The 25,301-nt window shown below is 47.8% G+C and overlaps 1 protein-coding gene across 1 annotated transcript in view; it reads right to left on the bottom strand.

Annotated features, from left to right (window-relative positions):
* Positions 1 to 20,950, bottom strand: part of LOC146188596 (uncharacterized) — a 116,439-nt gene extending 95,489 nt beyond the window's left edge. The window contains exon 1 of the mRNA XM_084605086.1: positions 20,794 to 20,950. Within this exon, the coding sequence (XP_084461212.1) occupies positions 20,794 to 20,950 (157 nt within the window). The remainder of the gene's footprint in view (positions 1 to 20,793) is intronic.
* Between the last annotated feature and the right edge of the window lie 4,351 nt (positions 20,951 to 25,301).

The raw sequence follows: 25,301 nt of genomic DNA, 5'->3' as shown, positions 1-25,301 counted from the left end.
ATCTTTTTCCTTTAGCAGACTGCATAAGTAAGCTGGGATTATTTACAAATGCGAATGTGTTCAATCTCTTCAATAACTTCCTTAAATGTCATGGGATACGCTATATTTGCAATGGAAGAAAGATGACGAAGTTGGGTCTGCTCTACAAGCTTAACAAAAAAAAAATGTTTATTAACATTCCCTTCGGATCGGTCAGTAGCATTATAAGCATTTTAAATAAACATATCATCTAATCTCCCCCGGTTATCTTCTTCAATTCTAATCCTTTCGGCAGCATCCCCCACTGCTGCCGTAAGTTAATTCGGAGCAGAAACGAAATCACAGTATTTCACAACACCTGCATCGTATGCTTGAACGCGGGTCCAGAAAATCTTGCGCATTTTCGGACATTGGAAAGGATTCCATAAAGCTTAAATGCTATTTTTTTTATCCTCGGAGTCGTTATCACAGACTCCGCTTTACTTGTATGTCTACTGTTTCGTTGAAGAGAAAATGTTCACATTTGCTGTGCCGCCAAAGCCAATTCATAAGCCGTTTTTCTTTCAAATTATGTTTGTACGCCATGCCAACTTCTGCACATTCTCCTATTTCTATTTTACCGCAGGCTATACCAAACAGTGCGAAATAAATAGATATGAAATCATATAGGTACAGCTCGGCCCGGCCTATCATGGTATGACGCGTTAACGTTTCCTCGTGCATTGGCATATACTCGACATTGAATTAGAAGTGGTTACTTATTCCCTTCCCCCACCTCAAGTGTGCAAACCGATCTGAAAGCGCCTCCCAACACACTGATATCATGTGGTCTCGTTAGGAAACTTGCCCAGGTGAGAATTAAACCGGCTACACCGTCTGGTGCCATGCCCGTTGTCTTTCGCTCACAAGGCCGCCGCCTCATTTTCTGCGCAACATTTCCATTGTCGCTATATTATTCAGCTGCATTCCTATAGTCCAGCATTACCAAAATGTTGTAATTGTATAAGGTGGCGAACATAAAGCTGCATGCTAGCAAGTGCAACCACTTGGACAATTGTGGCCTCTACTTGTCATATTAAAAGCACCTCTTTTACCTTCCACATGACTTCAGTGTGAAAGAGAAACGACGAGCCTCAAGGAAGGGAAACACACACTGCACAGACCATGGCTGTTTCCCTTCCTTGGTGTTCTTTTTTTCGCGCTGCTTCTACGTGGAAAAAAATTAACGGCTTCAAAAACACGCGATCTCTATTATTCTGCATCACCCGTAATCATAACACTAACCAAACGGTGATCAAGAGCGCGACTACGTGCCGCGTTGGTCACTGTGTTCACCGCTCAATACATGAGTGAGGCGTATTGTAGCAAAGTACCCGCGAAACAGAATGGCAAAAATGTTCAAACTCACCTCAAGTCGACGAGGACAGCGCGACTAGTGCGACAGTCCAAAGAACAACGAAACAACGTCGATACAAGTCCCCAGTGCGTATGGGCGTGTGGGCGAGCCATTGTATGAGTGGCGAGCCATGGCAGCGTATAATATTCATGTTGAATTTAGTGAACTCATTTATCAAGCGGAATTCGTTGTTATTCCCACTTCTAACCATGATATAATTTTATGTATGTATGTATGTATGTATGTATGTATGTATGTATGTATGTATGTATGTATGTATGTATGTATGTATGTATGTATGTATGTATGTATGTATGTATGTATGTATGTATGTATGTATGTATGTATGTATGTATGTATTGTAGTGAACTCTGCGAATATATTATGAAGACAAGGATGAACTAGGCGAGGATATCACAAAGACGAGGAGAAGAACGACGAAGTGCCGCTGCGCTGCTCGAGCTCGCTTGTGGAAGGCCTAGACTGGCTGTGCTCTTATGTGGTTCTCTGTGCAACTTGGAGAGGGCTGTTATCCCTGTTAAAGGACAGTAAACACCCCCTTTCACTTGGTGGAGGTCAGGATTTCCTGTCGTCCTGGAGCTTAGAAGCCGCACACTCCCGACACAAGCAATGACCGACGCTACCAACCCCAGTCCAACCGGCCCCTCATCCGCCGTGTTCTTCGCTGGAGCTTTGCGCCAGCGTGATCCTCCTATCTTCAGCGGAACCGGAGACCACGACGTGGAAGATTGGCTGTCATCATATGAGCGGGTCAGTACGCACAACAAATGGGACGACGGTCTCAAATTAAATAACGTGATATTCTACCTGACGGACGTTGCCAACCTGTGGTTCCGCAACCACGAGGCCGATATCTTCTCGTGGTCTGCTTTGAAGGCTACTTTTTCCGATATCTTCGGCAGGCCTGCAGTGCGCAAGCTGCGCTCTGAGCAACGCTTGCGCCGCCGTGTACAGCTCCCCGGCGAAAATTTTACGAGTTATATTGAAGATGTTGTAGACCTGTGCAAGCGCGTGGACGCTTCGATGACAGAACAGGCCAATATTAGTCATATTTTGCAAGCAATCGACGATGACGCGTGCCTGATGCTTCTGGCCAGAAACCCAGCAACCGTGGTCGACGTCATCAATGCATGCCAAAACGTTGAGGAATTACGCAAGCGCCGTCAAATCACTCGTTCTTCGCTCTCACACCAGGAGCCTCTTGCAGCTTTAACAGCTGACGCAGAACAGTCCCCCTTGCTGCAACAAATCAAGCAGTTCATTCGAGAAGAAGTTGCCCGTCAACTGTCCCTTGTTCCCCATCGTCCTGACGCTTCCTCTCCTTTGGCGCCAAAGTTGCAGCAAGTCATCCGCGAACAAGTCGCAGAAGCACTTCCCACGCTTCCTGAAGCTCCTGCGGTTGCTCCCTTGACATACGTCGGAGCACCACTACAATATAGCCAACCATCTGTCCCAGCCCCTTTGACCTACGCGGCTGTGGCTGCGCGGCCTCCGCTTGAGCCGTTACCACCCGTGCAGCCTGTCCTACGCCATGCGCCGCTTCCTCAAACGGCTCCACTTCATCCTGCGACTCCGCGCTATTACAACCCGTGGCGTACTTCTGACAATCGCCCAATTTGTTACTACTGTGGTTGCCCTGGACACATCTGCCTCTGCTACTTGGACGACATTGTTATCTTTTCCACCGACTTTCGCGCTTGCGGCAAGTGTTGGTTTGCCTTACTGACGCCGGCCTACAACTAAATCTCAAGAAGTGTCACTTTGGTGCCCGGGAGTTGACTATTTTGGGGCACGTCGTCTCTAAGGAAGGTGTTCGCCCTGACCCGGCCAAGCTGCGCGAAGTGGCGGAGTTTCCTAAGCCGGTTTCGCTCAAGCAACTTCGAAGCTTCATTGGTCTATGCTTATATTTTCGGCGCTTCGTGCGGAATTTCGCTTCTATAATTGCACCCCTTACGAAGCTACTCGGGGGAAACAGTGACTTAACTGCGTCGTCGGTTGAGTGCGACGAAGCGTTCACCGCATTGCGCCGTCTTTTGACTTCGCCACCAATTCTTTGCCACCACGACTCCACAGCACCTACCGAGGTCCATACTGATGCGAGTGGCGTTGGCCTCGGAGCGGTATTGGCTGAACGGAAAAATGGCTTTCAAGAATACGTCATCGCGTACGTGAGTCGCGTCCGCTCCAAAGCTAAATGCAACTACTCAGTTCGGAAAAGGAGTGTTTGGCCATTGTCTGGGCGCTAACAAAATTCCGACCCTACCTGTATGGTCGCCAGTTTGACGTCGTCATGGACCACCACGCGTTATGTTGGCTGTCCTCTCTTAAAGACCCGTCCGGCCGCCTCGCACGATGGGCTCTCCGCCTTCAGGAATTTGACATCCGCGTTATATACCCGTCTGGCCGTAAACACATGGACGCCGACGCTCTGTCTCGTTCTCCCCTATCCATCGCACCTGTTTGCTCCTCGGCGGCTGATCCCGTCTTCTCGTCTGTAACAATCGCTGATATGCCTGCGGAGCAGCGAAAAGACCCGTGGCTCGCATCTCTTATCGACATCGTGTCCACTTCTCCAAACGCTGCGCCTTCTCGGACTTCACGCCGTCAAGCACCACACTTCGCCCTACGAGACGGTCTTGTCTACCGCCGCAATTATATGCCTGATGGTCGACGGTGTCTTCTCGTCATTCCCCGCCATTTACGACAAGAAATGTGCGCCTCTTTCCATGCCGACCCTCAGTGTGCCCATCTTGGTGTAGTCAAGACGTTTCAGAGAATTTCTCAACGCTACCATTGGCGCGGTATGTACGGCTATATTTGCAAATACATCCGCTCCTGCATCGCCTGTCAGCGCCGCAAGTCACCAACACCTCGTGCTTCTGGCCCCTTGCAACCACTTCCATGCCCGGGCCGCCCTTTTGACCGCGTTGGCGTTGAACTTTACGGGCCACTTCCCTGCACGGTCTCTGGGAACCGGTGGATTATCGTCGGCATCGACCATCTCACCCGGTATGCCGAGACCGCCGCTACTGCCCGTGAAGTTGCCCTGTTCTTGCTACATTATTTTGTTCTTCGCCACGACGCGCCGCGAGAGCTGCTGAGTGACCGAGGACGCGTCTTCCTTTCCAACGTCGTTGAAGCTCTACTGGCCGAATGTCGCATCATACATCGGACCACAACAGCCTGCCACCCTCAAACTAACGGGCTGACTGAGCGCTTCAATCGTACTCTTGGAGATATGCTCACAATGTACGTTGCCACTGATCAGACCAACTGGGACGCTGTTCTTCCATTCGTGACGTACGCATGCTATACCGCCACGCAGTCAACCACTGGATTTAGCCCTTTCTTCCTGCTTTATGGGCATGAGGCATCGTCCACGATGGACACTATTTTACCATATCGTCTTGACTCCTCCGAGTGGACTCTCCTTTCAGACGTTGCCAATTATGCCGAAGAATGCCGCCAGTTAGCCCGGAATTTAGCATCGGAATCGCAAGGCCGCTAAAAGTATCGTAACGACAAAGATCAGACGCCACACGTTTTCCCTACAGGATCCCTTGTTTGGCTCTGGGTTCCTGGCACCCCACCGGTATTGTCACCAAAATTTCGAGCCGAGTGCCACGGCCCCTACCGCATTGTCCGCCAAACCTCCCCTGTGAATTACATCGTGGAGCCACTCACTCCCTCTTCGGACATGCGTCATCGTGGCCGCGAAACTGTGCACGTGAGCCGCCTCAAAACATACTACGATCCGCTCCTCTTGCCCTCACCCTAAGTCGCCAGGATGGCTCCTCTTCGCTCCGGGGGAAATTGTAGTGAACTGTGCGAATATAATATGAAGACAAGGATGAACTAGGCGAGGATATCACAAAGACGAGGAGAAGAACGACGAAGTGCCGCTGCGCTGCTCGAGCTCGCTTGTGGAAGGCCTAGACTTGCTGTGCTCTTGTGTGGTTCTCTGTGCAACTTGGAGAGGGCTATTATCCCTGTTAAAGGACAGTAAACACCCATTTCAGTATGTATGTATGTAGAGGGGGGGTCAAAAGTTCCCAGGCCACAGGGTCTGCTTTTGAGCAGTATAGTCAGGCAGCTACGACGGCCCCAAATCTCAAAATACAAGTAGAGGGTAGAAAAAGCATTATTCTAACCTCTGAGATCATTTATAGCTTTAATGGAATCTCACGTGTCAGAATATGATGAGCAGAAGCAAAACCTGAGGCCTTGGAACTTTTGACACCCCATGTATATATGTATGTATGTATGTATGTATGTATGTATGTATGTATGTATGTATGTATGTATGTATGTATGTATGTATGTATGTATGTATGTATGTATGTATGTATGTATGTATGTATGTATGTATGTATTGTGAAAGAAGGCTAGGTTTAGACGGCACGGTCGGGATAGCAAGGCCAGCGATGCCTTGTCCAGCGTTTTAATTCGATGACAAAAACCCAGGCGCGTGCCGGAGCCAGTGCCACGGACGATGATGATGGTATGTAGAAATGAAATAGGAAGATCATGGAATGAACAAATTAAAGCACATCCACGTATTAGTGCACCGCTACGAGCAGAAGGCGTGCATCAGCTAAGTATTGGGCGGCTAGTCCTCTTTTTCTGTTTTCCCCTGCGCATTTGCGCTTTTCACCGTGCTGATAACGCTCGCAGACAGATTGTAACTCTAAAGTGATGTCGACGCAGTCTCCCGGCCAGGGGCGCTCCCCCTGGTTGGCTTTCATTACTCCTCACGATCTAGCTCTGGGAGCGTTCTAACGATCTGGCGTTCCAAACATTCCTGTGGCGCTGGTGCGCAAGGATGGCGGATTTATTAAAATGAATATCCCTGGGACTGTTCCAGCTGCTCTCCAGGCAGCCTCTAACCTGTATGACTCGATCATAGAAGTAAGGCAGTTCGGGCGTGGCGGGATACTGTGCCGATCTCCAGACCTCAATTGCGTGAAGGATCTGCTTAAATGCAATTCATTTAGATCGCTTCAGGTGAGGATCTTTATCCCTACTCATCTTGCATGCACAAAGGGATTAGTCCGAGGAGTAGACTCTTCTTTAACTCCAGTTGAGACCCTCGACCTTCTTTCGGCGGCTGGTGTGGTAGCGGTGTATCGTTGTAGCCGGGAGGTTAATAATACGCGGGTACCAACAGAGTCGGTGATTGCCACATTTGCGGGGACTTCATGCCCGTCAGAGATAAAAGCATGGCCATTGATCTTCTGAGTGGATCCTCTTGAATCTAAGCCACTGCAGTGCACTAATTGCTGGCGATATGGTCACAGTGCTCGTGGTTGTAAGTCTTCCGTGCGGTGTTCCAAATGTGGCGATGGTCATCATTCGTCATCATGTCCACAACAAAGCGACAAATGCTGCCTTTGCGGTGGAGCCCACGCTGCAAACTCCTTGGAGTGTCCATCTTGAAAACAGGAGTTGCAAATTCTAGAGGTAATAGATAGACGCTGTAACAGAAGTTAAGGAACGATTACACGGTTATGCAGGTGTGTCAGCCCGATCAGGTGTGCCTCCGGATGCATCAATCTCAAAGGCGATAATGACTGCAGTGGAAGCATCAATGACTAAAATGATCGACCGAATTGTTGCTACTGTCACAGAGTGTTTTTCTAACGTTCTGGCAGTTCAGCTAACGCAAGCCCTGCAATCAGGAACAGCCCCTTTTATAGCAAATATTCCCTCTGAAAGCTCTCAACTGCTTGAAAGCTCTACTGTTGCTTCGCCGAACAGGGCTGCTCCTCCAGATGACGATGAAAACATTAATGACGCAGAGATTGTAGAATCAGATGTAAGAATTCTAAAACGGTGTGGGTCTCCCATGTCCAACCATTCTTCTCCGCCGTCCAAACCAAAATCAAAGAAACATCAGTATACATTAAAGCCAAAGGATAATATTTTGGGGCAGGCAGTTGCGGCTGCCAAGATTTCACAATCATAGGGGCACTAAGAGTTATCCAGTGGAACTGTCGTTCAATTCTAACAGCTTCAACAGATTTAGTTTACATTTCTTCTCAATATCATCATCATCATCATCAGCCTGATTATACCCACTGCAGGGCGAAGGCCTCTCCCATATCTCTCCACTTAACCCGGTTCTGTGCTAGCTGCATCCACTTGACCCCTGCGAACTTCTTAATCTCATCCGCCCACCTAACTTTCTGCTGCCCCCTGCTACGCTTTCCTTCCCTTGGAATCCAGTTTGTTACCCTCAGCGACCATCGGTTATCCTCTCTTCGCACTACATGTCCTGCCCATGTCCATTTCTTCTTAATTTCCACTAGAATGTCGTTAACTTGAGTTATTTCTCTGACCCACTCTGCACGCTTTCTATCTCTTAATGTTACCCCTACCATTTTTCGTTCCATAGCCCTCTGGGTTGTCCTCAACTTAAGTAGAACTCTCTTGGTTAGCCTCCACGTTTCAGCCCCATAGGTGAGTACAGGCAAGATGCAATTGTTGTATACTTTCCTCTTGAGCGATGCCGGTAAGCTGCTAGTCATAATCTGCGAGTGCTTGCCAAATGCGCTCCATCCCAATCTTATTCTTCTTGTTATTTCCTTTTCATGATCCGGATCTGCGGTTACTACCTGTCCTAAGTAGATATATTCGCCTACTACTTCCAGTATTTCGCTACCTAATGTAAACTCCTGTTCCTTCCCGAGGCTGTTCAACATTACCTTAGTCTTCTGCATATTGATTTTCAAGCCTACCTTTCTACTTTTCCTGTCTAGGTCATCAATCATTATTTGATTGATGACCTATCATATAATCCACACATAATTATTTTGCAAGAAACTTTGCTAACAGCCGAAAAGCATTTCTATTTACAAAATTATCATTCATTCCGACAAGATCACCAATCAAAAGGAGGAGGTTTAATTATATTTATCTGTACAAAATTCTGTCACAGGGCTAAGATTTCTTTCCAGTTATCTTCTATAGATTGTGAGTTATTGGCCCTAGGCTTTGAAATTCCAGGGCACTGTCCGTTTTCCTTAGTGAATGCTTATTTCCCTAGCGGTGTACAAGATACAAAACCTCTAGTTCTGCTATTAGTTAATTGTCGAAACTCAGTTCTTCTGGCTGGTGATTTTAATTTGCATCATGTGTCATGGGGCTACAAGACAGATAGCTGTGCAAGCGCCTTTGGGATTGGATAACAAATAATAACTTTTCCTGTAGAAATTCGGGTTCGGCCACTTTTAAAAGAAAACACAGTCAATCTGTGTTAGATTTAACTTTTACGTCTCCCAGTCTCTTCGTTAATAATTGGTCGACACTTGATTGTGGCACCTCTAGTGACCACATACCGATTGCGTTTGAGGTTAATCACCCTGTAACTCCAGCGACTTCTCAGTTGAAGTCATTTATCAATTATGATAACTTTCAGTCAACGTTACGCTCTAACCTTGAGTCATTGACTAACACGGATGAAGAACAAAAATCAAAACGCTTATGGTCGGTGATTGAGGATAACCGTAAGAAGTCTGAGGTCTTGGTACGGAGCTCAAAGGGGAATACTTGAACTGTTTGGTGGAATGCTGATTGTTCCCGAGATTACAGACGTAGATAGGCGCCATGGAAAAAGTTTCTCTACAACCAGTGCCCGAAAAACTGGCAGCATTACAAGTTCATTGCAGCTACTTTTAAACGTACAGTTGCAAAAGCGAAGGACGAGTATGATGCTAAGCATTTTGATATCCTCTCTAAATCTGGCAATCGAACTGCTCTTTTTGGTTTTTTACGCTCGCGGAAACAGATTCCCCAAGCACAAAATCTACATTCCTTTATTTTGACTCCCCATGAAGCAATAGACACAATTGAAACAATTGCCAAAGGACTCGAGAGGCGTTTCTCGTCTGCACTTCCTTCGGGCTCGATATCTGTAATGCCAATGGAACCAGTTAATTATGATCCTCAAATTTCCATTTCTGAGGTTTCTCCTATAGTTACGAGATTACCAGCCGCTGCTCCCGGTCCTGATAAAGTAACTTCAAAAATGTTAAAAATTCTTTTTGACGAGTCACCTCAGACGTTATTAGAGCTAGTAAATTATTCCATCAAACATGCTTGGATACACCCAGAATGGAAACTTGCCAAAATAATTCCTTTACTTAAGAATAAAGGCGGTGCCTTGTCCTTTGATAATATTAGACAAATTGCATTAACATAAAAATTGAAAGAGTCATACTTATACGTGTTTCGGAATTCATGAATAAAGAAAATATCCTCAGCCCTTGCCAAATTGGTTTCCGTCAAAAGTGTTCCATCTGGAATGCGCATGCTCATCTCGAGAGTCGAGTTCTTTTAGCACGCTGCCTTGATAACGCTAGACAGAGCCAAGGCCTATGATAGCGTTGAGCATAGCATTCTATTGCAAAAATTAAAATCTCTTCAGTTTCCACATTATTTAGTAGCCTGGATATCTGAATTCCTCCTAAACCGAGAGTTTTACTGTGCATTAAATGGCGTCCATTCTGGCAGACATAAACAAGCCAGGGGAGTGCCGCAAGGAGCAGTCCTTTCACCAGTCCTTTTCAACATACGACTCAGCTCAGTACCAGTTAATCATGACGTTCGCACTTACGTATATGGTAATGATATTGCGTTTTTTGCAACTGCATCGGATATTCAATCCCTTTATCTCCACTTGTAAACGTACCTAAGCTCTATTGAGAATTTGTTGTGTGGCTCGCGTCTCACATTATTTGTCAACAAAAGCGCAGTCCTCGTATTTAATATAAAAGATTCTGTAAGTATGTCTGTAACGTATCAGCAGCAAATAATACCACAGGGTAAATCATTAAAGTATTTAGGGGTCACTTATGATGGTAACCTTTCATGGCAGCCCCACATTAACCATATTGCTACGAAAGGGGCTCGGGCCATGGGCATGTTGCGCCGAATTAGTCGTCCCAGGTCTGGAATGCGGAGAGATGTCCTTTTAATGATTTATGTTATGTATGTGCGCCCAATTTTAGAGTTCGGTTCAGTCTTGTTTTCTGGATCAGCAGCTTATAAAATTCGACCGCTTGTTCTTTTGGAGCGAGAAGCGCTTCGGTTGTCTTGGACTTCGAAAATTTGTTGCCAACAATGTGCTCTACCTTGAAGCCCGGATTCCACCCTTGATATATAGATTACAAATTCTAACCGTTCAGACGTACTTAAGTATATATGAATCAGAGTTTCACCGATCTATGTCTATTTTTTGCGGTCAACCGACCTTCTTTTTCGGTGTCCATTGGTCTAAATTTCACACCCCGCAGGTTGTTATGGTCAAAAATTTGCTGGACCATTTAAATGTTTCCGTTCCTAGTATTCTACCCATACAAACCATTGGTTAATCTATTAAAATTGTCTTTGACGACATATTCCCGAATAATGCCAAAACATTATCATCCGTTATTCTAAACGGATTATTAGAAGATCATTTAGGAAGTCTTTCCGCTAGTTTAGTTGTAGCTACTGACGGATCTCAAAGTAATGAAAAGGCGGGTGTGGGTATATATTGTCCACATTTAGACTGGTCTTTCTCTGTCCGGCTTCCGGACTTCACCCCAATTTTTTAGGCGGAGTTTCTGGCGGTGGCACTCGCTTTACGGAAATTAGACTCCTCTTTTTCTAAAGTGACAGTAATTTCCGACTCTCTATCCTTGTGTTCATCTCTCTCTTCTTCGGTGGATTCTGCAATAGTAAAATCCTTTGTCTCCCTGATCCCTAGACATTTGAAAATTGTACGTATGGTATGGGTACCAGGCCACAGCAATGTGACTTTAAATGAATATGCTGACAATTTGGCAAAAGAGTCCCTTAATGGCGCCGTATTACCTACCCTTCCGGCGATCGCGTACATCACCGCAGCGATGTTTCGAAGAAACGTTCTATTAAATATGAAAAATGGACATATTTTAAGATCTGATGACTACCTGCATCTAAATTATTCTTGGAATAGAAAATTATGTCATTCACGGCAACTTAAGATTTCACTAACAAGGCTGCGATGCCGTATCCCACCTTTAAATTTCTATCTTTACAGGTCTGGTTTGGCACTGTCTCCCGTCTGCGCATTTTGCGGTGAACAAGAAACATTAGATCACTTTTTATTGTTTTGCCGCCGCTTTACTACGTTGAGAGAACAGTTGATGGAAAGGCCATTGCAAAAGCTTGGCCTTAGTTTAAGCAGCCCGACATTGTTATCATTTGGCGCCACCATCCTTGGGCACAGTCACAGGTCTGTTTTTACCGCCATGCAAAATTTTTTACTGGACTCAAATCGTTTGCCCTGCTAAATATTTACACATCACTTGTTCTACAATTATAGTGTCAATTTCCCGTGATTGTTACCACTTTTCATTTTATATTTCACTTATTTTCCGTTTTGTTTCCATTCCTCTACCCCTCAAATCATTTTTTGTTATGAAACCATATTAAAAAATCTTTGCTACCCAATTCTTGGCCGATCCCCCTCTTTGGGTGTGTGCCATAAGTTATTTGGACAACAACAACAACAACATACACGGAACGCTCACACAATCTGCCCGGGGGGTCGGAAGCGGCCAGCCTGGCCGCTCCTAACTAAGCGATGCATCGCGGCGCACAAACGGTTTCAAGCGAGACACATGAACAATTTCAGTTCCACGGTGGCGTCGATCAGCTGGGGATCAATAGGCGTCACTTTGTAGATCACTGGGGAAGTTTGGCTCATCACCTCATAGGGACGGATGTAGCGGTGGTGGAATTTGTCACTAAGGCCAGGGGTGCGCAATGGTGTATAAAGCAGTTTTTCGTCTCCAGGACGAAAAGAGACCACTCGATGTGTAGAATCATAGCGAGCCTTGCGGTCTTCCTGGCACGCTGCCGTGTTGAGGCGGGCCAGATGACGACATCTGGCTGCACGAGATAAAAAAATGGGTAGGTACTGATGTGGAGTAGTCAGGCGTAGAGAAGAAGGAAGCGTCGAGAATTGTAGTGGGAGGACCGCCATAAACGAGGAAAAATCGAGAATAACCGGTAGTCCGTTGTACTGCTGTGTTATAGGCGAATGTGACGAATGGTAGAATAGTGTCCCAATTTCGATGATCTGGTGTGATGTACATGGATATCATGTCTGACAAGGTGCGATGAAATTGCTCAGTCAGATCGTTAGTCTGGGGATGATAGCTTGAGGTTGCCTTATGAAGGGTGGATGACGCGTGAAGAACTTCGGCAACGACTTTCGATAAAGAGGCTGTACCGCGGTCACTTAGGAGCACCCGAGGAGCGCCATGACGCAATACAATTGATCGCAAAAAGAAATTTGCTACTTCTTCAGCGAAACCAGTCGGTACAGGTGCTGTCTCAGCGTAGCGTGTGAGGTGGTCGACAGCTGTTATAGTCCAATGGTTAGCCCCATCGGAGAGAGGTAGGGGACCATATAAGTCGATGCCGACTACGTCGAATGGCGTGGCGGGACAAGGAAGAGGTGGTAGAAGGCCAGCGGGCGAAGAAGTCAGCCGTTTGCGACGTTGGCACAGAGGGCAGGATGCGACGTATTTGGAAACGGTGGGAGATAAGCCAGGCCAAAAGAATCTTTTTCTCACGCGGTCGTACGTTTTGTCAAAACCAAAGTGACCTGGAGTAGCGTCATCGTGGAGAGCCGCCAGTATACGGGGGCGAAGCATTCGCGGCACGACTGGGATCTAGCGAGTTCCATCAAGGCAATACACGTAACGGAGTAGGATGCCATCTTCGAGCTTGAAATTGCGAAGCTGTCGGCGAAGCCTAGCATTGGGCGGGTCCGAAGCGCCGATAAGGCGCTCGATGATAGTACGGCAGTAGGCATCGGCTAATTGCTGTGAGCGGAGAGCGTGCTTGTTCTCAGAGTCGTCAAAACAAACGGTTGTGATATACGTCGGGCAAAGAGATGGTTGGCTCTGGTCAGAGGTGGAATGCATTGGGAAGAAAAACAGCAAGTTGATTCCGAAAGGGGACAGCGAGAGAGAACATCGGCGTCTTGGTGTTGGCGACCAGATTTATAAGTGACGTCGAAATGGTATTCTTGCAGGCTTAGAATCCAGCGGCCAAGTCGGCCTGTCAAATTTTTGAGTGAAGACAACCAGCAAAGAGCATGGTGGTCGGTCACAACTGTGAAGTGCCGACCGTATAGGTAAGGGCGAAATTTTCGGACAGCCCAGACGACGGCAAGACACTCCTGCTCGGTAATGGTGTAGTTTTTCTCAGCTCGAGTCAGAGTCCGACTGGCAAAGGCAATCACTTTCTCACGCGATGTTGCATCACGCTGCAGAAGTACAGCGCCAAGACCGTGACCACTGGCATCGGTGTGCAGGATAGTTGGAGCGCTGTCACTGAAGTGGCTAAGAACAGGATCTGATGTGAGGGCGTGATTTAGGTCATTAAAAGCAGTTTCGCACTGGTCCGTCCACACGAAAGGGCTGCGTGCTTTAAGTAGCGCATGAAGTGGTGCAGCAATAGTTGCAAAATGCCTTATAAAACGCCGGAAATAAGAGGCGAGGCCGAGGAAACTGCACAAATCTGTAGTTCGTTGTGGACGACCAAAGTTCAAGACCGCGATTATTTTTTCAGGATCTGGGCGAATGCCGTCATGGCTGACCAGATATCCCGATATTCTAATTTCCTTCTGTGCAAACTGGCACTTTTTGGTGTTGAGCTGAAGGCCTGCCGAAGCGAGACAGGTGAGGACTTCATTCAGGCGCGTGAGATGGTCATTAAAGGTTTCCGAAAAGATAACAATATCGTCCAAGTAACACAAACAGGTTGATTTTAGGCCATGAAGCACAGTATCGATCATTCTTTCAAATGTCGCTGATGCGTTACAAAGTCCGAAAGCATTAACGTTAAATTCGTAAAGGCCATCGGGTGTTGCGAAAGCGGTTTTTTCTTTATCGTCCTCGTGCATAGGTATTTGCCAATAACCTGAGCGGAGGTCCAAGGTCGAGAAATTTCGGAACCTCGGAGAGAGTCAAGGGCGTCATCAATTCGTGGCATCGGATATACATCTTTGCGGGTAATTTTGTTGAGTGCGCGGTAATCAACACAAAAGCGTACCGAGCCGTCCTTTTTTTTATCTAGCACTACTGGGGAGGACCATGTGCTTGTTGAGGGAAGAATTAAATTGCGATGGACCATGTCATTTACATTTTCTTCAATTACTTTTCGTTCAGAGAGGGAAACCCGATAAGGCCGTCGGCGAACTATAGAGCTACCTTCAGTAAACACGCGATGGTGCGCAACACTAGTCCGTCCCAGTGGTGTGCAAGTGGCATCAAGAATGGCTTGGTGGTGTCGAAGCAATGTCAGCAGTTCTTGGCGTTGGTTCGGCGTGAGTTTAGGATTAATAGTCTTTGCGAGAACAGAAAGAGAGACGTCTGATGAAACACTTTGCTGAGGCGGAGGGGCGGTGAGCACCATCAGGGAAAAAGGTTGAACATCCACCATGCAATGCAGAGAAGTTCCTTTTGAGAGCACGAGGGATTCACGTGAAGTGTTAGTGGCCAGTACCGTCGCTGAACCGTCGTGGAACCGGACAAGACTTGACGGGAAAGCGATGCCGCGTACAAGATGACTATATGATGGTGCTATGAGTACGTCCCCGTAAGTGATGTGGTCAGAAACAACAGTAAGCAGTTTTTCGCAACTGAGGAGGCAAAACAGTATCAGCGGCGGCAACGAGGGGCTGATGTCGTTCAGAAAAGTCAGATGAAAAATCACTGTCTGTCATATGTATAACACGGTCACCACAAGAAATTAACGCTGAAGCGGTTGAAAAAAAATCTCATCCAAAAATCATCAGGTGCGCACAAGGTGAGAGCACAGCAAACTTCACATGATGACGGATGCCGTCGATAACAACTCGTACGGTGCACTTCGCTGAAGGGCGCAAAGGGACGGCATTGGCTCCACGGAGTTCAGGCCCATCATATGGTGTTGTCACTTTTCGCAAACGGTAGCACAAATCAGCATGAATTACAGAAATTGCAGCCCCTGTATCAATCAAAGCTTCGACCGGTAAACCTTCAGCGATAACAGCAATCACATTATAGGGCGATCAGGAGGACTATTAGTAAGTTCGCAGAGTTCAGTTTGACCTCCGGAAGCTGCAACACTTAGTTTTCCGGATTGCGGACAGGGAGAATGGTTGCGGGGCGTAGAGGGGAAGCTGAGCGGCGGTATGGGGATGTGGACCGGCGTCGGGGTACATGGTTCCCACGAGGCTCTGAGGAAGATACTGGAGGTGGGGAGGACAGTCGAGGTGGGCTTGGAATAGACCGGCGTTGATAATATGAGGTTGAAGGCATGTCAGTTTCGAAGGTGTCGTAACCACGGCGCTCGTTCTGAAGGCGGCGACGACAGAAGCGGGATATATGTCCTCTGATACCACAGTAATAGCAGACTGGTCGGGAGGGACGCCAAGGTGCGTAATAGGGTGGTGTAGGTTGAGCCATCGCTATTGCATTAACGTGGTTGTAAGTTGGTGCCGGTCGGGGCGGGGGAACCAAAGAAGGGGGGATGCAGCGACGTGCGCTTAGGTCGGCGCTGGACTGTTTGCAGAAGGTTCCGATGTCATGGGGTGGCTGATAGTTGATAGTTCAGTTCAGTTCAGGCATTCAGTCGTGTCCGACTCTTCGTGACCCTATGGACCATGTCACGCCACGCTTTCCGGTCTCTCACTATCTTCTTAACATCACATAGCTTCATCTGCAATGCCTCGAGAATGCCGTCTAACCATCGCGTTCGCTGCCTACCCCTTCTCCGGCGACCCTCAACCTTTCCCAACATCAAATCTTTCTCCAGCGACTCCTCTCTTCTCATCAGATGACCAAAGTAGCTGAGCTTTAACTTTAGAATTTGACCCTCCAATGAGCAGTCAGGGTTTATGGTCGACAATATCGACTGATTTGATCTTCTGGCAGTCCAAGGAACTCTTAAGAGTCTTCGCCAGCACCACAATTCAAACGCGTCAATTCTTCGGCGGTCAGCCTTTTTCACAGTCCAACTCTCGCATCCATACATCACAACTGGAAAGACCATAGCACGGGTTATACGGATCTTGGTTGGCAGACTAATGTCTCTGCTCTTTACTAGGCGGTCAAGGCTAACCATTGCTCTCTTTCCCAGAAGCAGGCGTCTCCTAATTTCATGGCTGCAGTCTCCTTCCGAGGTAATCTTGGCGCCCAAGAACAGAAAATCTGTCACAGCTTCCACTTCTTGTCCATTGATGCTCCAAGACTTGATAGGACAAGACGCCATGATCTTCGTCTTTTTAATGTTCAGTTTAAGACCAAACTTCTCACTCTCTTCTTGTACGCGCATCAGAAGTCTCTTGAGTTCCACTTCACTTTCTGCCATTAAAGTGGTATCATCCGCATATCTAAGGTTGTTGATACGTTTTCCAGCAATCTTCACTCCAGCTGAAGACTCGTCCAGACCGGCCTTCCTCATGATGCACTCTGCATATAGGTTAAATAGGCAGGGCGACAGTATGCAGCCTTGCCTCACCCCTTTCTCAATCGGAAACCAATCAGTAAGACCATGCCCAGTTCTGACTGTGGCCTCTTGCCCTTCATAAAGGTTCCTGAGGAGACAGATGAGGTGAATTGGAACTCCCATCTCTTGGAGAGCTTGCCACAATCTGCTGTGATCTACGCAGTCAAACGCTTTCGCATAATCAATAAAGCAGAAGTAAATGGGTTTCTGGAACTCTCTTGCTTTTTCCATGATCCAGCGAAGGTTGGCAATTTGGTCTCTAGTTCCTCTGCCCTTGCGAAACCCAGCTTGCACGTCCGGAAGCTCCCGATCCACATACTGCTGCAGCCTACCTTGCAGGATTTTTAACATCACCTTGCTAGCATGCGAAATAAGCGCGATCGTGCGGTAGTTGGAACAATCTTTGGCACTGCCTTTCTTTGGAATGGGGATGTAAACTGACCTCCTCCAATCCTGTGGCCACTGCAGGGTTGTCCAAATCTTTTGACATAATGTATGCAGTGTGTTAACAGCGTCGTGGCTGAGGTTTTGAAGCAACTCAGCTGGAATACCATCAATTCCGCTAGCTTTGTTCTTAGCAAGGCTGGCTAAGGCCCATTCAACTTCACTCTTCAGGATGCCCGGCTCGAGATCAGTAAGCACAACCGTCCTATGTTGGGTTTGCACATCCGGGTCCTTCTTGTACAGTTCTTCTGTGTATTCCTGCCACCTCTTCTTTATCTCTGAGGCTTCAGTGAGGTCCTTGCCTCGTTTGTCCTTTATCACGCCCAGCTTAGCACAGAAGCTTCCTTTGATATCTTTGATTTTCTTATACAGAGCTCTTCTGTTCCTTAATTGGCTGTTGTCCTCAACTGCTTGACACTGTATGTTCAGGAAGGCATTCTTATCTCTCCTTGCTATATTCTGAAATTCCGCATTGAGAACCTTGTATCTTTCTCTTTCCCCCATACCTTTTGCCATCCTCCTTTCCTCAGCTATTTGCAAAGCCTCTTCAGATAACCAGTTTGCTTTTTTGCATTTCTTTTGCTTTGGAACTATCTTAGTAGCAACTTCTTGTATTATATCACGAACATCAGTCCACATCTCTTCGGGCTCTTTGTCTTCTAGATCTAATTCTTGAAATCGATTCCTCACTTCCACAGCATATTCTAATGGAATCTGATCCAGATCATACCTGAAAGGCCTTCTAGTTTTCTGCGTTTTCCTCAATCGAAGCTTAATTTTGGCAACAAGAAGCTGATGATCGGTGCCACAATCGGCCCCAGGCCTTGTTTTTACTGCTTGTATAGCGCTTCTCTATCTCTGCCGGCAAATAATATAATCGATCTGATTCCTGTACAGACCGTCCGGTGAAATCCATGTGTACAGGCGCCTCTTGTGCTGTTGAAAATGAGTATTCGCTATGGTCAGGTTGTTTTCTTGACAGAACTCTACTAGCCTCTGCCCAGCTTCATTTGGCTCACCAAGACCGAACTTGCCTGTAATTCCGGATATTTCTTCACTCCCGACCTTAGCATTCCAGTCTCCTATGAGAAAAACGACGTCTGATGATGGGGTGCGGTCTAAAAGGCATTGTAGGTCCGCATAAAATCTCTCAACGTCAGCTTCTTCAGCAGCAGTGGTCGGTGCATAGACTTGGATAACTGTTATGTTGAAAGGGTGACCTTGGATCCGAAGTGAAATCATTCGGTCGTTTTTGGGGTTGTACCCTAGCACTGCTTTGCCCATTCTTCTGTTTACTATGAGAGCGACCCCATTTCTTCTCTTGGATTCGTGCCCACAATAAAAGACATAATGGTCGCCGGAGTTAAATTCTCCCATTCCGGTCCACTTGAGCTCGCTGATACCCAAGATATCAATGTTCAATCTCTCCATTTCTCGCTTGACGATATCCAGTTTACCTTGCGTCATAGATCTTACATTCCATGTTGCTATGTGATATATCTCCTTGCAACATCGGACTTTCCGGTCGCTTCCCGACACATCCACAACTGAGCGTCCTTTTGGCTTTAGCCCAGCCGCTTCATTCGTCCTGGAGCTACTAGGAATCGCCCTTTGTTCATCCCCAGTAACATGTGGGACGCCTTCCAACCTGGGGGGCTCATCTTCCGGCGCCATATCGATAATGGTATTGTGACTGGCCATAGGGTTTTCTTGGCAGGAAATACTGGAGTGGGTTGCCATTACCTTCTCCAGTGAATCACATTTTGTCAGAACTCTCTGCCGTGACCTGTCTATCTTGGGTGGCCCTACACAGAAGAGCTCACGACTTCATCGAGTTTCGCAAGCCCCTCCGCCACGACAAGGCAGTGATCCATGAAGGGGGATAGTTGATAACTCTTCTTTAATCATGTTGCGGAGCACGGCGTCATTAGAAGGTGCGGAAGAATGATCGCACCCATGTCGACAAAAAGGATTGAGTGCTTGGAGCTCCTCGCGGATGATTGCTTGAATTATTGCCCGCACATCAAGATCAGCAGAGGTCGGACCAGTTGCGAAGCTGGGCTGTAATCGAGAGGACTGCAGCTGGCCGAGGCGTTGACAGGTCGTTATAATTGAATCAACACTTGAAGGATTCTGGGCAACTAAGGTATGATAAGCCATAGAACTGATCCCTTTTAAGACGTGGTGCACACCTTCAGGTTCTGTCATGGTGGGACTAATGCGCCGACAAAGTGCAAGAACCGCCTCTATGTAAGACGCATATGATTCATCAGGACCTTGAAGGCGGGAAGCGAGCTTGTTTCTCGCGATCTCAGTCCGAACTGCCGGGTCGGCGAAGTATTGCCGGAACTGCTCTTTGAAAGTGGTCCAGTTAGTTGTGTGGGGTTCGCGATTAATGAACCAGTTTCTGGCGACCTCAATGAGATAGAACGAAACGCTGAGGAATTTTAAAGCATCGTCCCACCGATTATAGGCACTGCAGCGTTCATATGTGTCGAGCCAGTCATCGACGTCTTCGTCGCGACGACCAGCGAATAGCGGCGGGTCACGTTGACGTGGGGCCAGAGTCGGAGGCGCTGGTGCAGCCGAGGTAGAGGGTCCGGCCTGGTCGGGATTGCTCTCGGTGGACATGACTATGGTGGGAGTTGCCAAACGGCGACCGGAACGTAGCTCCAGCGAGAGGCAGCAAGGGGGATCGAATTTGACCTCCACCACTTGTGAAAGAAGGCTTGGTTGTGACGGCAAGGTCGTGACGGCAAGGCCAGCGATGCCTTGTCTAGCGTTTTAATCCGATGACAAAAACCCAGGCGCGTGCCGGAGCCGGAGCCACGGGACGATGATGATGGTATGTAGAAATGAAAGAGGAAGATCTTGGAATGAACAAATTAAGGAACATCCACGGAAGGCTCACAGTATGTATAACTTTATTGAGCTGCAGGTCTAAAGCCTCGTTACACTGGCCAAGCGTCGACCTGGGGTTATGCTCTACTCTCCATTACCTCATTTTGTCTCGTTTGTAGTGGGTTATGAGGCTTGTGCTTGTCGAGCGCACCCCGAGCCTGATAGACGGCTCATAGTTGAATGTCCTTGTCTGTACTTTGCCCAGCACTTTGAAGTTCCGGCGGGTATGCCTTGGATGCAGCGTCGGACCTGGCACAGTCCCACATGATGTGTGATTGCCCCGCGCGACCCACTTGCTTACACTGCATATATCACTTGTGTAGATGTCTAGCTGGAGGCCGTGTAGCACTGCCATGGCTAAGAGTGATCCGGTTTGTACATGCCGTAGGGTGACCGCCTCCTCCCGACTAAGTGCCGGGTGGGACGGCGGCATTGTCCGTCGAGCTAGGCGGTAACGCTTAGTCAGTTCCTCGTTATTGATCATTCGGTCCTTTGTTTAAAATCACCACTGGACACCTAACTTTCGGGACACTGGTCACTTTCGACGGCACGGAATGCAAGCGCTTGCGCCACCGGATGGGCCGTCTTATTGCGATTTGGTGAGGATGCACAGTCTCCCGCGTGCGCCGAGATCCACTTGATGCGGATAGTGTTGCCGCGGTCTTGGAGCTGAATCATACCGATAATGGCGGACGCCGGCGCACACATTCGCCCCTTGCCAAAGTTCCACACAGGGTTTCTGGAGTCAATGAACACGGTGCAACACTCAGCCTCCGAGAGCGCCAGAGCGATGGCAGCTTCCCAGGGGTCTATGTCTTCCGTGCACCACACGGTCGCTGCCGTTGTCTTATTTCCGGTAGCCGCCACAACATCCACTGCCACGAATCTTTCTTCCTTGTATTCTGCTGCGTCCACGTACCGGGCGTGCGGGTCCTGGGCGTGGTGTTCGACGAGGACTTTGGCTGGACTCCACGTGGATGTAGGGCCCGCGCTTCATTGCTGATCTCGCACAGTTGTCAACTGGGAACTTGGGGATTTTAACCCAGAGACGTCAGTATACTGCGGTCTTTCTTGGTAGTACAGTGGCACTCTATAGACTTTTTGAAGCTCTGTGGAGCGCTGGTCGACTGCGCAACTGGCGAGTTTTATTTTCAGCGTATCACTGTGCCCAGCCTCATGGATAGTGGATGGACGCCAGGACTGTGTTTTGGGTATCTCAAGAGATTATCGCGCCATCGCGGGCTGTGGTTGGTGTGTCGGCGGTCGCTGCCCTTGCCAAAGGTGAAATGACTGGAGCGCTAGTGGAGCCAGTGCAGTCGACCTGCTTAAAGTGCACTGTCTGGTTAACGGCAGCGCGTTGTTACGGACACTGGGTTCATCATCTCAATCCGTTCTTGGAAAGAGGCCTGAAGCTTGTTTTATGTGAACCCGATACGATTCTAGCTGTGGTGATGGGCGCGGCAGCCACTGCTGAACCCGTTCCAGCGTCCAACGCTGACCTTACAGTTATTTACATGATCAACCTAACGCGGAGCACCACTCAGTGCCACTTACGTGAAGACATTATTCTGCAGTACTGGGCTATCTTCTACTTCTGCCAGCCGCTTCGACCACCCTCTAATCCAATTTCTTATGCCCGCCACATTATAGATACCGGTTCGTCTCGCCAGATTCCTCAAAAGCCGTATCGTGTGTCACGGTCAGATCGCAAAGTAATCCACGAGCAAATCTCAGATGCTTGAGGAAGGTCACTCAAGGGTCGTCCAGCCCTTGGGTTGCTCCTTGCCTCTTGGCGACTTTGCGTGGACCACCGCCTAATCAATGCCAACACCAAAAGGATTGTACACCCTTTTTCCCGCATTGACGAAGCCATAGACTGCCTCTCGGGCGCTTTTTATTTTTCCTGCACAGATCTGCGATCAGTTGCATCCAGTGCAACCTGCATACTGTGCATACCAGTGCATTCGGCATACAAAACAAAACGGGATTTGTAAGGCCGGATGAATTATTTGAATTTAATGTGATCCATTTGGGCGTTGAAATGCGCCCGCGACGTTTGAGAGATTTATGCAGACAATACTGAGTGCATGAAGTCGGACATATCTGTGCTGTAATAATTACGTCGTAAGTTTTGGTAAAACGTTCAACGATCATGACGACCGCTTAGCACGCGTATGAGAATCATTACATAACCCCGGACTATTCCTCATTTCTAAGAAGGGCTGCTTTGGTGAGCGTCAACTTTGATGCTGGGCCTTCACATTGGTGAGCTAGGCATAAGACGAGACTCTCAAAAAAATGTCCGCTGTGGAGTCATTTCACGCACCACGGACAGTTAAAGCGGTGCGTAGTGTTTGGGAATATGTTCCTATTTCCGGCGTTTTATTTACACCCTTGCGGGCATCGACTACTCCCTGACGTGCCTTCTTCAGAAAGAAGCTTCATTTGAATTAACTACCGAGTGCGATGCCCCAATCCTCCTGCTGAAGATTCTATTGACCTCAGATACTGTTGCCTTGGCTTTCAAAACCTCAACACCAATATACGTTCTCAGCGTTGCTAGTGGTGCTGGAATTGACCCTGGTACGGTTCAGCGCCGAGATTATGCTACCTCATATGCGAGCCGCTCCCTCGGCAAGCTAGAACACAAATATACCTTGCTGTAATCTTCGCTGCGATCATATTTTATTGGTGACCATTCATGATTGCGACAGACGATAACTACTTGCGCCGGTACGTCAATCTTCGAGATCCACACGGTCGCCTCGCCCTACTGAGGCGTCCGCCTACAGGATTATAACTTCAACGTTGTCTACATAAACGGACGCCGACACGCCGATGTAGACTTCTTTGCGAATGCCGCCGCCATCAACAAACTGTGACAGTGACAATTTCGACCGCTACATTTCCGCAATCGTCAAAAAACATTCCTAACTTGGAGGTAGTTAAGGGTGAGCTGCGCAAAGATCCTGTTCAACAGCCTCTGGTTACCTCCACATGCAAGCAGGGAGTTAAATGCTATTTCTACATTCGTGATGGTCTTTTGTGGATAAAGAACTTTTATCCCCTTCAGGCGCTGCGTCCACATATGTGGACGCAACCCAATTGCCGTCTTAGATGTGGCGCCATCTGTTGCAGGTACATCACAACGTTTTTGTAAACATGAAGTCAAGACGGACGTCTCCCCGTTTTACTGCGGGGCGAGTATGTTGATCTTATTTTCGCGTGCTCTCTTTCCAAATGTTCGTGAAAAACGGAATTTGTCATGTGAAATATGCCAGTAAGGTAATGTAGAAGGGGCATGCTGGATTTCATTACCGTAGGCAGAGAAGGAATGCTTCGGTGGGCTCTCAGAATTGCACGTCCACAAACGTGGACACGGCGCCTTAGTGCCGAAAATATTGTTACGAGACACCGTTCTGTGCGCACCTGAAAAACGAGGACAAGGAACAAGAAAACGAGGCACGCGCGCTCGCTCGAGTAAGAAGCCATTGACGTGGTTCGTGTTGTCCTTGTGCTTCTCGTGCGCAGAGAACGGTGGCTCATACCAATATCAAAGAGCCGCATTCTATCCTCGATGCTCTGTTTTTTTGCTCTCAGCGCCACATTGGCTCATTCCACGCAGGTGTTCAAAACCATGCATCCACTAGGAAAAAGTTGGAGGATTCGAGCGCTGAAACATTGCTTAGAAAAATCTCCAATGGAGATGTCTCCGACGCCGACCTCTCCGATGATGAAACAGAGGAATGGCAAGGCGAAAACAAGGTAACATGACCATTGGTAAATGTTGTACTGATTGACTAATTCTGTAATTTATCATCTAGGATCCAAATGCTGGAAGACCTTCACCTTCAGTTGTGGTAGCGGCACCCAGCACTTCGCGGGATAACAGCAAAGATCCCGAACGCAAAACACGAAGTGCCAAGTTTTCTGTGAAGTGGGTGAAGGGGAGTTTGTTCCAGATAATGCAAACTGCGAATACAACCCGCAAAGAGGAGGCTTGTTGCCACGAGATCCGATGGCGTACTTTTCAAGATATATCACCACATCCCTCATTGAAGACTTTGCAAGATACACAAACATGTATTATCTGCAAAGCAATGGACTAGTGCTCAGAGCTACACCTGAAGAAATAAGTGCCTTTCTGGGAATTTTGATGATTATGGGAGTGCTAAAGTTCCCACGAGTGCGGATGTATTGGGAAGAATCAATGCGCATTCCAACTATTGCTGACTCTATGAGTGCAAAGCGATTTTTTAAATTCAGGGCTGCTCTCCACATCACTGACTCGAATCCACCACGAGATATTAACGCCCAGGACAAGTTCTGGAAGGTGCGACCTCTTCTCGAGACACTCAGGTAGCGATTCGTGGAGTTGGAGCCTTTGGAGCAAAGCAGCATTGACGAGCAAATGATTGCTTTCACCGGGCGGGTCCCTGCAAAGCAATTGGTTAAAGGGAAACCAAACCCTGAAGGCGTGAAGGTATTCGTGCGTTGCAGCTCTGAGGGCGTAGCCCATGATTTTGAATTTTATCAGGGCAAGTGCGCTGGTGTCAGCATTCAGCCCTCACATCTTGGACTTGGCGGCTCTATTGTAATGCGGCTTGTTGAGAAGTTGCCAAAAGGGAAAAACATGAAAATATTCATGGTTAACTACTTCTCATCGATGAAGCTGTTTCTTGAGCTCAAAGAAATGGAAATTTTGGCAAGCGGCACAATCAGGGCAAATAGATTGTGCGGTTGCTCTATGAAAACCGAGAAAGGATTAAAGAAGGAAGGAAGGGGAAGCTCTGATGAGAAGGTTTCAGAAAATGGCGACATTGTTCTTGTGCGCTGGCATGACAACGCTATTGTGAACATGGCTTCAACCGCCGTGGGCTTAGGCGAAGCAGGCACTGTACGAAGGTGGAGCGAGTCTTCTAAATCACACATCGACACTGAATGCCCTGAAGTCATCCTCGAGTACAACAAGTACATGGGAGGCGTCGACAAGATGGATTTTTTGATGTCCCTCTACCCACTGCGCACA

Source organism: Amblyomma maculatum, chromosome 5, assembly GCF_055883805.1.
Source record: "Amblyomma maculatum isolate TAMU_Amacu chromosome 5, ASM5588380v1, whole genome shotgun sequence".
Lineage (NCBI taxonomy): Eukaryota > Metazoa > Arthropoda > Arachnida > Ixodida > Ixodidae > Amblyomma > Amblyomma maculatum.
The sequence above is the reverse complement of the archived record's forward strand: the minus strand, read 5'-3'. Positions and strand labels throughout refer to the sequence as shown.